Source organism: Cynocephalus volans, chromosome 8, assembly GCF_027409185.1.
Source record: "Cynocephalus volans isolate mCynVol1 chromosome 8, mCynVol1.pri, whole genome shotgun sequence".
Classification (NCBI taxonomy): domain Eukaryota; kingdom Metazoa; phylum Chordata; class Mammalia; order Dermoptera; family Cynocephalidae; genus Cynocephalus; species Cynocephalus volans.
The window spans coordinates 64,548,897-64,563,370 of record NC_084467.1 but is presented as its reverse complement, the minus strand read 5'-3'; the positions used below and the strand labels follow the sequence as shown (position 1 = coordinate 64,563,370).

The 14,474-nt window shown below is 36.3% G+C and overlaps 1 protein-coding gene across 1 annotated transcript in view; it reads right to left on the bottom strand.

Annotated features, from left to right (window-relative positions):
- The window catches only part of TNNI3K (TNNI3 interacting kinase), a 291,813-nt gene that overhangs the window by 79,052 nt on the left and 198,287 nt on the right, over positions 1-14,474 (bottom strand). Inside the window, exon 21 of the mRNA XM_063104384.1 lies at positions 3,918-4,027. Within this exon, the coding sequence (XP_062960454.1) occupies positions 3,918-4,027 (110 nt within the window). The remainder of the gene's footprint in view (positions 1-3,917; positions 4,028-14,474) is intronic.

Genomic DNA, 14,474 nt, shown 5'->3' with positions numbered 1-14,474 from the left:
CTTATTTTGAAAGTCCCTAACCTTATTACCTCTCTTCTTTCTCTTTTCTCACCAACATTCAATACTGTTTTCTTTTAAGTCCAACTCCTGCCTGCTCTATTTTTGTCTGGCCTCTCTTTGAGCTTAATTCCTATACCGTCTGTTTGCCTTCCCCGATCCCACTTCATGTTGTTAAGCACCTTTAAGGTGAGAAGAGCACCTATGCCAACTTCTTGCATGATAAGTTTACTCTGTTCTAATTGACAGCTCTGTCTGCTTTGTAGACCAGGTTACTTTTTTCTCAGTAGCTATCTTTCCTTTTCCTTTTCCTATTTTTTTAAAGCACTGTCACCTCACTTGCAGAGCCCTTAGCTTTGTTCTCTCTCCACTCACTGCCAACAATATCCCTGATATCTAAGGGCCTGACAAGTACTCTTGGTCACTAGCTGACTCTCAAAAGGCAGCAATGACAGTTCTGCTGGACTCTTTCCTCTCTTCCATTTCTGAAATCCAGTCTTTTACCTCGTATGATGTTTCCTTTGAAATAGTCCTCAGGTTTACCCTTGCCCTTGAATCCCCATGGTAACCATTGTAGTCTGTGTTGTAATCAATTGGATTACTGTAACAGCAGACCAGCTGGCTGCCCAGACTTAGTGTCTTTTGCTTCAGTTTCAACCCACTAGTTCTCCATCTTTATGGGGCACAAATCACCTGAGGTGCTTGTTAAAATGCATAGTCTCAGGCTGCATCCTAGAGATTTTCATTCAGTTGACTTAGGATAGGGCCCCAAAATCTTTGTTTTAGGAAACAATTCAGAGTAACCTAGAGTTGTAGTTGGCAGCCAGCCCACACGTTAAGAAAAAATGCTTAGCTATTCCAATGAACACTAGAAGATAATTAAATGGTCTCACTATAGGAACTATATGGAATGTTTTGTGTAAGTGAATAAATCACGTCAAACTCAAATGAATTTTCCAAAAATTACTTTTTAAAAATATCATTTCACTGCTTTAGAGACAAAAATATAATTGTCTATAATTACATATCTAAATTCTCTATTCTGGTTTCCAAGACTTTCCAAAATCTGATACCATCTAACTATCAGGACTTTTTTTTAAACCTCTCACTGTTTTCCAATAACCTTCTCCCATCTCTAGTAGTTTGGTGTTCTGACTGTCACCTATCTATCTTTATAAATCTTTACTAAGAAGACACACGTGGGAGAAAATATTGCACTTCAAGTTTAAGGAGCGAGGTAAAGATGTACATGAAAGAAAGAAAAAATTAATGAAGCTGATAACCTAGAAAGTAATGACAGGATAGCGTGATGTGAGTGTCTTGGATCTGAAGATGAACTTGCTTCAAATGATGGCTGGTACAGAAATTTAACCCTTCAGTAACTACGATGTTCCAATGACTGATAAGTCTCTCCCTCGTGTCTTTTCTCCCAGTGAATTTGCACATGTTCTCTTAGCTTGGACTGTTTTTCTCTCACACCAGCCCTTCAATTCAGCAAACTGGTATCTATGCTTACAATCTCAGTTTTAGTCTCACTTTTTCTGGGAAGACTTCATTAACCTACACTATCTCTTTGTCCCCCAACTTGCAAGTACTCATTTAGTATGCATTCTCATAGAATGCTGTTTTGCTTAATCCTGAAGTGTAACTATAGAATAATTAAAGTGTTTATTCAATTAATCTCCATATGACTACTAGGCTTTAAGCTCCATTGAGAACACATGGACATCAAATCCCCAGCCCCTATCCCTGAGCAGTATACAGCAGGAACTCAATAAATAATTGTTGAAGAAAAGAATGAAAATTAGCCACTTGTTCCCTTTTTCCTCATCACTCAGCCTATTGACATGGTGAAGACCTTACTGGGCAATGGCAACTAATGGCACATACAGAGATAGCTCAAGTTCATAATCCTGAGGGGATACCAAAGCCAAGTGGGGGCGCAGCTATACTGATAAGCCTGGAGATTTCTGGCCAGTTGGAGAGTCTGCTTTCCTAATGTTTTTTTTTTTTTCCCATCTTCCTCCCTGAATCTCATCACCAGACCTCAGACTCTTGGCTGATAAACTTCAGTTCTGCAGTAAAACTTTTCCACTAAGCAATCGATTTTTGAACTCTTAGTATTTTTTTTTTCTCTTTAGTAGTGCCCTGCTTTGGCCCTATTTTAGTTTCCCTTTCTCATTTCCCAACCTTTTGTTTGAGGCATCCATTCTACCCCCAAAATGCTCTTCAAACCTGTCAGTGACTTGCTTTTGTGTACAAATTAAAACTTCCATATGTTCTTTATCTCTAATCATGAAGGGTCAGTTAATAAAAGCAAAAGGGATTCCCTCAAGTGTTATTTTATGTTAAACACTGGCACAGCTCACATCGCACAGAGAGAAGGAAATTCTGCATTAGGTGCTTGACATACTTATTCTCAGAGAATTTGTCTGAGGTTCATATTGAAAGACAAGGAAAGATTTTCCCAAAAGATTTTAAGTCACATAATATTCCAGACAAAATTTTCTGGATGTTAAAGTCTAGAAAGGATTGGAGGCACTGATAAGCAATAGTGGTATTCATTCATTTACTCCACAAATATTTTTGAGCATCTACTAGGCATGGTTCTAGGTTCTGGGATTATAGCAGCAAACAGAGCAGAACAAACAAATTAAAAAATCCCTGTTTTTATGGAGCTAACATTCTGGTAGTGAAAGAAGATTTTAAACAAAATATATCAGATTGAATGATCAAGAGGTTATCTTCTGAGATACTCAATCCATATCCCATAAGAATTTTCATTTTTCTTTGTAAGAGTTTCTATGTGTACAGGTGGGATTGGCTAATGACTTGGTTTGGGTTTTGCCTTTAGAAAAAGAATGAGAAATTTACTTTCTTCTTCCAAACATCTGGACTGGGACTTATTCTATTTCTCCTTTGGTGAGATATATGAAATAATAGCCACACTTTCTGCTGTCTTGTTGAAGACAGATAAACTGGCTAGGAAGGATCACAAACGAGGCTGTGTAAGAAAAGGACAACAGTAAAATGGTTTGGACTGGACAAATAGAAGCAGTTAGGCTTTTATATATGAGGATCTCTGGGGGGAAGAACACAAAGTAATACCCTCCACTCAGAGCAGAAGAATCAATGGACTGTCACCAGGACACGAGGATTTCAATACACAACAAAATATGCTAGCAGATGGATTCTTAGACACTGGACTGAACTGTGTTACAAGAAGAGAAGTTGTGGAATCTCCTCTGTCAGTCTGTGTGAACAAAGTGGACATCAATGTCTACCAAAATTAAGAAGAATCCTTTCTTGAAAACACATGGTCTGGGATTTCATCCTTGTATTGTATGACTGTTTCCCCCCTACTCTGTTAGATCTATGACTGTATTTAAATTTTTCTTTCACTATTTATATATCCTACTGTATTTATTCCTTCCATAACATTGTTCCCACCATTTGAACTCTAAGTCCTTGCTGTTAACCACATTATCAGACAGTCATAGAGAGTAAGAGAAAGACTAGGACCCCTGGCACTGTGGGCTTTTCCTGAAGGCCTGCCTCATGGTTAAAAGCCAACACAAATCCATCTTGTGCCAAATTTTTTTCTTCAGAAAATGACAAAGTGTGGCTCAAGTGCAGTTAATAAAATTGCAGCTGAGATGAGACTGTGAGTCATCTGTCATACCCTGGTCTCTCTTTTACTAATCAGTTGTGAAAAACATTTCAAAATCAGAGAGCAGCAGCAAAGAAATATGAGATACTCAGACTTCTTGAGGCAATTAGAGACTAAAGAGCAGAAGGCAAATCAGTCTTCCCGCCTTGACAGTCTTAAAATACACATTGGAAGAAGTCTTCAGAGTCACACTATTTGTGACAGATTTTGACCATAACACATTTTCTAAGAGGAAGTAAAAATTACTCACTTCAGGACATGCATTCCACCCTCGCATCAGCAGAGATGATATGGGTTTGGGAATGGAATAGCCGATGGGAGGTCTGATGTGGTGGTAAGCCATGTCTGCTGCCGCGGCCGCTGCAAACCCAAAGGTCATGTCAGTTCTGAAATTCACATATTTATTTCAAGAAACACATGAACAGACAAAAATTTTTTATCAACAATCAATCTGTGCAACATCAGCAGAGATGCAGAGATTCAGAGAGACCCTAGACTTTTTTCCCCCAATGATTTAAACAAAAATAGTGGATAATTTTATATTCTAAGTTTATTTTTATAATTGTTCATCTATTTGGTTGTTGATTCAACAAATAGTCAGCAGAGGGAATTAATGGAGTAAAGGAACATACAAAGGAGCATGCAGGAGCAATAGTTTAGTGTGTCTGAAGTACAAGGCATGTACATGATGTTATAGGAAGTAAAGATTGAAAGGCAGATTGGACCAGACTGTACATCTTCAATCCCAGCATAAAGAATTTATATTTTGTATAGCAAGACATAGGATACCACTGAACTTTGCATTTCTGAAAACACCTGTATCACTTGGGCAAAATAGATTTTTAAAAAACTTAAATCCTATTACTGTTTACAAGGATGTTGGAAATTTAATTTTTAATATTAGTAAAGTAGTTATTATCTGTTAAACTGTGTTAGACACTTCAAATCCATTATTTTAGCTATTGTTCATTGATTGAATTCCCTAGTGTGGCCTGCCTGCATGGACTTCTGAATATTGCTCACCCAAAATTCTGCATCACTGTATTTGTGATTCTTGGGACTTTATTATAAAGTCCTTATCGCTAAATATTTTTCTGTTCCACAACCAGTGATTTTTACGCCCCCTTAGAGACCAAGTTTATAGCTATTTTTATTGAACACATTTAGTATCAGGCATTATGGTAGATACTTACATAAATGCTTCAATCCTTGCAACAACCATGCAAGGAAGGTATTGGTGTGTGTGTATGTATGTGTACCTAGTTTTTAATTTATAAACATTTTATATGTAACTAATAGTTGGTGTAGCCTTTTGTTCTAAAGTTCATGCTCTTTTCAGCACATTACAATGAAAACACTTTGTAAACAACACATGATGCTCTATTTATTCCTCAGAAAAATTGCTCTGCATCAGTGGGAGGATAAAGTTCTAAGTCATTGCTGCTTCCTGTCTTCTAGACTGTGGTGTAAGCATCTGTCTATATCTTAATGACTTTTGAGATATAACCCACTACGACTACTTCTCCCCTACTAGAATTTGCTCTCCTTAAATTCTGTGCATCCATTTTTTTCCAGTAGATCTAATGAAATTATATGCAATGTAACTTAATATTTTGCTTTATGAATTACTACCTAATTTTGCCAATTGTAAAATTAACACTTGTTCTTTCTAGAAGTTTAGAAAATTAAGAGAATTAGAAAATAAAGTTATACTTCAGAGGGAACCATTGTTAAAATATTATGAGTATTTCTTTTTTTTTTTCTTTTTTTTTTTTTTTTTGTCTTTTTGTGACCGGCCGCACTGCGCTCAGCCAGTGAGCACACCAGCCATCCTTATATAGGATCCGAACCCCCGGCTGGAGCACTGCTGCGCTCCCAGCGCTGCACTCCCACGAGTGCGCCAGGGGGTCGGCCCATGAGTATTTCTTATATAGTCTTTATATCATTGAGCTTATATGTTTATATATGTTATGTAATTCTTTTTTTCCCCTAAATGAAAGCATTAATTTAAGCAGTTAAACATTTCCCCATGTTATTAAAACTCTATTTTAACATATTTTTAATGACTCTGAATTTAGTGTGATTAACTTACTCATTTCCCATTTTTAGGATGCACTAAATTTTGGTGTAAACATTTCAAAGAATACATTTATCCATATAAGTTTTCCTATTTCATAGATTATTCACTTACGATATTTGAGGGGTAAGAATAATATGTCAAAGGGCATATACTTTAAAGACTTTTATATATACTGATACACTATTTTCCTAACAGTTGTGCTAACTTATACTCTCAATAGAAAATGTGTGAAAGGGTCATCTTACATCTGCAACAGAATTAAGGGGTCTTTTATAAAAGATTTTACTAATTTGAGAGGTAAATATACACACTCACTTGTTTAAATTGTGTTTTACTCATCAAATGCATCTTCTGTGTCACAAAAATTTAGCCATGCTAGATTCTTTTCACTGATTACTCCCTGCTATTTTTAATTCTTTCTGAAATTAGTCAAATCAATAAGCAAACTAATAAACTGATGCTTAATGATCAGTGATTTTCTAATTGTACTCTACTTTTTTACTTTATGAACATTTGAATATTGTTGCGGTGGTGCAGCTATCAGCACATAAACCAGTGTAGTGAACACATTTACAATTAATTATACATATCCTGATGGGTGGGGAGAGCTTATTTATACGAGTTAAACTCAGATGCAGGTGTCAGTCCTCCTCCTTTGGAACTCTTTTAGATACTGATATCAGATGAATAGAGTTACTTGTTTTCTTCTTGGCACTGTGTGTAGAAAATCAATTTAAGATGAATGATATTTAATTCTTCATTATTCATAGTACATTCTGCAAAGCCTTAGCATCTCCTTCTCCCCTTTGCTTTATACACTCTTGGCAGTGACACTACTACTCATTAGCACCTCTGCCAGAAGGTGGGCAATGCCACATGAGGTGCCACAGAATTCAACTTTGTCACCTTTGAGATTATTTTGTCAATCTTGCCTAAGTGGCCATGCTGTAGTAACAGATAGGAAATTTTCTGGTAGTACAGATTCAGGAAAGAGACTGTCAGCCCATCAATCAAATTTTTATCTTGATTGCTACGAAAACATGTTCAGTGACTTATGTAAATGTTGATTTCTACTTTCACCAATGAAACTTTACCATTAAAAGAGTATAAGGCTAAATTTTAAAATATCAATAAGTTTTTATCGAGCAATTATTTTTCAACACCATCCTGAGATAATTATCAATAGTTTAGTAAAACTTATAATCTAAATTCTAGAGTAGAACTGTCTAATAGAACTTTCTGTAATGATGAAAATATTCCTCTGCACAGTTGAATATGGTAGCATAAGGCTATGGAGCACTTAAAATGTGGCTACTGTGACCAAGGAACTGAATTTTTAATTCTTTTAATGTGAATATAAATATAAATATATTTAATATATTTTTATATAATATATTAATATATAAATATAAATTTATATTTAATATAAATTTAAATTTAAATAAGCATGGTTAGTGGTTTCCATATTGGACAGCACAATTCTAGTGTTCTCCCACTCCCATTATCCTAAATAATGAGACTTAAGTTAAATGCAATTTTGTGAGTCAGCCTCAAGGGTGCATACAACCTTGGTGTCAATTTGTGGATTCAAGTTCTTCATTGCTTATCAATACTTTATCAAGAAAAGAAAAGATAGAAATGGATATTGTCAGTGTTATCTCTCAAAAAAGACCAGTGAGCTGCAGAACAGGCGTTCAGTACAGTATGTGATAACTGTCATTCATTTATTCATAAGTCAAAATGTATTGAATATTCTAGGTAAGTGATAATAGGCTAAGAAAAAAAATCTAGTGTTATTCTTTTCAATAAAACTTGGTAAGTGAATGAATAATAAATAAAGAAATGAATGACTATTTTTCACTACTTCTTATAGATCAATTGTAAATTCTGAAATATGATTCCTTTTGCCTAGAATGATCTTCCTACTCTCTTTTCCCTCATAGCATCCACTGTCTTTTAGCTTCGATTGACTCACGCTGGGTGCCCTTTTTATCTACTCCCATAACACCCTATACTGTCATAGCATGTATTATAATATACTTAATTGCCTATTTACTTGCTTGCCTCTCTGCATATAGATCATAAACTCTTTGAGGTCTGGGACTATGTCTTTTTATCATTGTATTTCCTATGCCTAGCACAGTAACTTGCAATTAATAAGTATTCTAAAAACATGCATTATATGAATCAATTAATGATGGAGCTCAAAATATTATTTAACTGGTAAATGCTATAGATTCTGGTACATAGGACTCAGTACACATTTACTGAATTAATAAATAAAGATGGTGGATTAGTGCCAATGATTATCTTACTATTATGTTTTCAGAATATAGCACAATGCCTACTGATCAAGAAACATTGTAAGATGAATATAATGCTTATATTAAATTACAACATAATCAGGTAAATTATTGAGATCTGGTGTTAAAATTAGTCAATACTATTATCTTTTATTCAAAACATTTGGGGAGGGGGACTTCAATAAATTGAAGCAGTACAACATATTGAGAAATACCCATAACAAGGGAATTTCAAGGCCTAATTTCCAGTCTGGCTTTGCTCTAAACTCTCTGGGAGATCCTAATTAAGCCAATTTGCCTCTGTAAGTATTAATTTTGTTAAATGTAAGATGAAACAGGGAGTACACAGTGTAATGGTGATGAACATGGGCTTTGGAGACAGGGAGCCGGGCATTTAAGTCTTTACACCTCGTACTAGTATGTGACATTGCGTATATGTCTTATCCTAATAGAATCTAAACCGCAGGTTGTTACTAGGACTAAATGAGATAATAGGCATAGAGCACCTGGCACACTGCTGGCTCTAGATAAGTGTTAGTCGTGTTGTTACTGCTGTAATTATTATCATCTACAGATCGAAGGGCCTTACTGATCCCTTTTAGTCTGAACCTAGAGAACTAGATATCAAAAACATTATTGTATGTTTTCTGTTCTGTTTAGAACACCAAAAATCTTAGGTCTTTCCCAGGTTTTCTTTGGGTATGAAAGCCCAGTGAAATGTTACACTGAGTTACTGCAAATTTCAAGGCTACTACCTCTCTCATCTGTCATCTGGCCCAGCTCACAATGCAATACAGCCATTGTTGAAAGGATGACCATGCACCTCTCCATGACGAACTTAATTATGTGCACCCTGCTTATGGATAAATTGGTAATAGATTCTGAGGTCCTAAAGTAACTTCTCACTGTTTTCTGTTCTATAAAATTAAACCTAGGCATTAATAATAAAAAGAGAGATAAAAGCAATAAAGTACTATATTTTGTTAGTAGGTTTTGACTAGGATAAAATTGTCAGAATTTTTTTTTTTTTTTCAGTTGCAACTGTGTGTATGTCTGTTCTCAAAACACAATTGATTCAACTTCATTGTTTTTAATGGGCAGGACTGTGCTGAGACAAAGCAGTGTGTTCTACTATCCCAGCAAGACACATTCTTTGTTAAACTGACACTTTTCAGTGATGGATCACCAGAGTATACAGCATCTGAGAGACCGTGAGATTGTAATCTTGAGACTGTGCTAAGAAAGGCTTAATTTTTTAAACCACATCCCATTCTCATTACATGCTGTCAGAAGAATAGATTAATTTGCACCATTGTCTGTTCTCATTGCAATCTTTGTCAGTATAATGAACTATCACAATGTTAATATCAGCTACATTCATAGAAATATCACCATCTATTGGACCAATTTGATCTTTCCAGTGATCTGTGTAGTGATTGGTTGTCTCCTTTCAGTGATAAACTGATAAGGATTAGCACAACAAACATGGGAGTTCACAACTTTAGCTCACTCCTGTTTTCCTACCACTCATCAAAGCACAGTCCACATCATCAGGGTGCTTACACTCTTTGAGGTTATTATATTCAGGATGCTTTAGGATCCCAGTCATACTTAAAGGAGAATGTAATCATCTACTATTTAAGGAGCAGTAGCAAACTCAAATGGCTACAAATACAAGACCTATGGAATAACTGTGTCTCTAAATGTACTTTGTATTTTTAAAAACCATATGTGAGACCAAAAAAAGTCTGCAAGCCATATTTGGCTCCTGGACTTCCATTTTGTAACTCTGCCCTGAAGTCTCAATATAAAGTCTCACCAAAATCTGGCTTGAATAAATTGGTAAATGTTCTTAATTTGCTGCCACTTCCCAGACTTAGAAATTGGCGGTATGAAATCCCAGGACACCAGTTGAATCTCCCTGTAAGCCAGCTGGCATCACACAGGAAAACAAAAGGAAAACAAGAGGCTCTCTCTTCTTTGGCCCCAAAGTATAATCTGAAAGTGATCCATAAAACTGGGTATCTGGTTATAAGGGAATGGGATTAGATAAAATGAATATTGACAGATTAATTCATCCCAGAATTTTTTAGTTTGTCATGATATATCAGAAGAGACAAGTCCAGAGGAGAAATAAAATCTAGGAAGCAGGTGATTTCTTTCTCTGAAATGTATCCAGGGCAGTTCTTGTTTGCCAGCTCATACCAGCTCCTTTTTTCTCATGCCTGGTTCTTCTCTCATTTGGCTTCACACCTTGGTACCTTCTCCTCCTACTCTCATCGTTTCTCTCACAAATCTGCTCCTTTTCCTGTATCCATCATCATCCTGCTGGCTAAGCCAGAAGCCTGGAAGTCACCCTTGATTCCCCTCTCTACCTGTGCTTCCACCTCAATCCATTGGGAAATCCTATTAAAACATTCACAAACAAACTTTTTCTTTCTCTTCTTAAGCCACTCCTCCATTTACAGTCTCAGACATTTCTTTTAGAAGTAGTGTTCCTGCCTCTGGTTTTGAACCCTTCCAATCCATCCTTTGCTTTGTAATAAGAGGGAGATTCTAAAACAATAACACAGTTGTACTATAGCCCTTCTTAAAATCCTGCAGAGACTTCCATTGTTGACACACACGAGGCTTGTGATGGTTAATTTTGTGTCAGCATGACTAGATTAAGGGATACCCAGATAGCTGGTAAAATATTATTTCTGGGTGTGTCTGTGAGATTGTTTCTGGAAGAGATTAGCATTTGAATCAGTAGAACGAGCAGAGAAGAAACACTCTCACCACTGTCAACTGGCATCATCCAATCCCTGGAGGGCCCTGATAGAACCAAAAGGTAGAGGAAGGGCAAATTAGCTCTCTGTTCTAGAGCTGGGACTCCATCTTCTCCCTCCCTCACACGTCAGAACTCCAGGTTGCTGTGCCTTCAGACTCCAGAACTCAACACCAGTGGCCCTCCTGGTTCTCAGGCCTTTGGACTCAGACTGAGTTACATTACCAGCTTTGCTGGTTCTCCAGTTTGCAGACAGCATACAGTGGAAGCTCTTGGCCTTCATAATCATGTGAGCCAATTTCCATAATAAATCCCCTCTTATATTTCTATATATTTTGGTTCTATTTCTCTGGAGAACCTTGACTTGCACAAGGACCTTCACCACCCAGCTCCAGTTTTACTTTTCTGGCATGCGTCTTGTGACTGATGTCCTTGTATTCTCTGATACATCCCTGCTAAATTATTTGTGGATTTCTCATGCCTCTGGATTTTGAGAATTCTGCTGGAACACTTTCTCCACCTCCCCACTGTTTAACTATTTTATTAGTAGTGATCTTTTTAAGATGCAGTCCAGGTATCGTCTGCTCTAAGAATCCTTCTGTGATATCCTTTTCTCATCTCCATTCTGGGCAGGATGCCCCTCCAGAGAGCATCTTTAGCCCTTTGTGCTTCTCTCTAGTTGGGACTTGCTCTGCTAAGTGTACTTTTCTCACTCCCCCTCTGCACTATAGTAGTTTGAGGGCCTGAGCAATGCCCAATTCATCTTTGTTTTCCTCTTAGTTTAGCACAGTTCCTGGCCCTTAGGAAGTACTCAATGGTGGCCTAAAGATAATGACAGTAGCCAACATTTATTGATTGCTTCCTGTGGTCAACCACTGTTCCAGCCCTGTGAGGTGGGTCCTATTATTATGTTCATTTTAAAAATAAACTGAGTTATATAGCTAAGTTAAGTAACTTGCACAAGTTTGCAATACTCATGCTCTTACACATTATGCCAATTTTCTTTACCCCTATAGTGTTAGTCTGCAAAATGTTTTCTTTAAAAAATCTAATTAATTGCCAACATTAAAAATCTTTAAATTTCTAAACAAACAAACAGAAATTAGTTGATATGATAACAGTGAGCAGGCATACGTAAATTCTGAGTGGCAGCTGTCCACTTGAGTCAGAGCACATGATGTGCTATTCCTCACACTGCCCTGCTTGAGCATTTGCAGGCTTCCCCTGGCCCTGTGGGCCTTGAAGTGGTGAATGTGATGGCTTTTCAGTTCTCTCTAAACCTGAGATTGTAATGTTAATTTGAACATGTGCTATGCTAAAGAGACCCTAACTTCAAGTTCCTCTGAATATATACCTATCTCTTGTGTAGGAGTCAATGTTAACATGGTGTTCTGTTTATATATTTCTCCCAGGTGGTAGGATGCAGCTAAACCAAAAGGATGAGCCCTGTGTAATGTTGCTGCTACCATAATTGATAACACTGTCTTACACTGTAGTCATGGATTTGTTCCTCATTGTAAATGGCTAATATGTAGCTTATATTAAATCTGATGCTTCACATAATTTATTGCTGAACATATGCTAGATTGCCTAACCAGTGCAATGATATTAGCAGTCTTGTTTCTTGATGCATGGCCACTGTCCAACTTTTAAAAATCCAGCATCTATCATAAACAAACTCTCTTTCCAATAAAGTACTATAAATTTTAATATCTGGCATGTTGGAATCAAGTTATTCTTAGGCAAGACTTTTAACTTTTTTATTTAATAATATTCTCCCTCTAAAAAGAGCAAATATTTCCAGGAGTCCATAAGAAAGGGGTTATTTATCTCCTTGAAATAGTCATTTTATAATTAGCAAAGCATAATGGAGTAGAGAAAATTGCATATCAGTGTGAGTAAAATATAAATACTATGATAAATGGTAACTTGGGATATGGAAGAAGCTGTACTTAACATGATATTAGATAATTAAAGAAGATTTTTTGCGGAGAAGTTATATTTAAACTAAGACATAAAAGTAAAGTGGAGTTAGTATGATGAAAAGTAAGAAAGAATGTCTCTGACAAAGAGACTAATGTGTGTAGAGGCACGAAGGTGAGAGGAAACGTGCTGGGGAAATGAAATAGTTCCCTGTGGAACATACATGACAGGCTGCATGTGGCGAGAGGTAGAGCTGGGGAGGAGAGCAGGTACATAATCATGAGGGGCTCTGTAGATTGCTTTAAGAAATTCTGTTTTTATCTAAAGAGCAAAGGAAAAACACTGGGGATTTAAGTAAGGGAAGACATCTGATCAAATTCAATTTTTAGAAAGCTAAATCTAGTGACTGATGGAAAAAAAGGTGGTGAGCAAAACTGAAGACAATACTATTTAAGATACTGCACAGTATTCTACAAGTGAAATAAGGAAGTAGCAGAGGAAATGGAGATGGATTTGAGAGATATTTAGAAAGTAGGACTGAAAATGTGAAAATAATCAAGAAAAGAGAAAGAACAAAAGAAAGGAAGGAAGGAAAAAAAGGAAATAAGAAAGACAAAAAGGAAGGAGAAGGGTCAAGGGTGACTTTTAGGTTTCTATTCAGGCTTCCTAGAGAATGAGAATGTCACTCACATACAGAATCATAGGAAGCCTTGACCTTGACCTGCACTGCACTTTTCCCCATTCTTTAACCTTAACAGTTGCAGAGAGCTTTCAATTCATAAAGTTTGTTCACAAAATATCATCCCATTTGATCCTCACAGTAATTTTTTGGTAGTCATTATTAATTGCCTTTACTAAGTAAACTGAGCTTGTGGAAAGGCCTAGAGGCCAGAGGAAATGCAACATACTGAGAGAAATAAAAGATGGCTCGAGCATCCAGAGCACAGACAGGGCAATGGCATGAACAGGGTCAGGATCAGGTGGAGTCTTGCAGTACATAATAAAATGTTGAGATTTAGTCCTAAGAATATCGGAAGCCATAGGATAACTTTAAGGAATGGTGGCATAATCAGGTTTATGTTTTAAAAATATCATTCCAGTGGATGTGTAGAGATTAGAGGGGAAGGGGGTACAAGAGTAAACAAAGGGATAATAATCAAAGGCTATTTCAGCAGTTCAAATGATAAAGCTGGCAGTTCGAACTAGAGCGGTGGTTGATGAAACTTTGAGAAGTAGATTGATTTGATGCGTATGTCTTACCACTTCTGTTAAACATTGTACTGGAGGTCCTTGCCTGTGTGAGATGACAAGAAAAAGATATATAAAAGACAGATTGGAAAGTAAAAAATAAAATTCTCTTTATTTATAGATGATATAACATCTATATAGAAATCTCAAAGAATGTATAAAAAAGCTACTAGAATGTACAAGTGAATTTAGCAAGTTTTTAGGGTACTAGATAGGTTGTTATCAAAAAAATGATTATATGTTAGCAAAGAACCACAGGACATTGAAATTTTAAAAAAATTACAATTGCATCAAGAAACACAAAGTACATAGAGCTGTCTAAACAATGTGCAAGGTTTTTATGCTAAAAAACTACAAAATACATTGATGACAGAAATTAAAGATCTAAATGAAGGTAGAGATATACCATGTTTTTTGATCAGAAGAATAAATATGTTTAAGATGTCCATTCCTCCCTATAGATTCAATAGAATCTAATCAAAA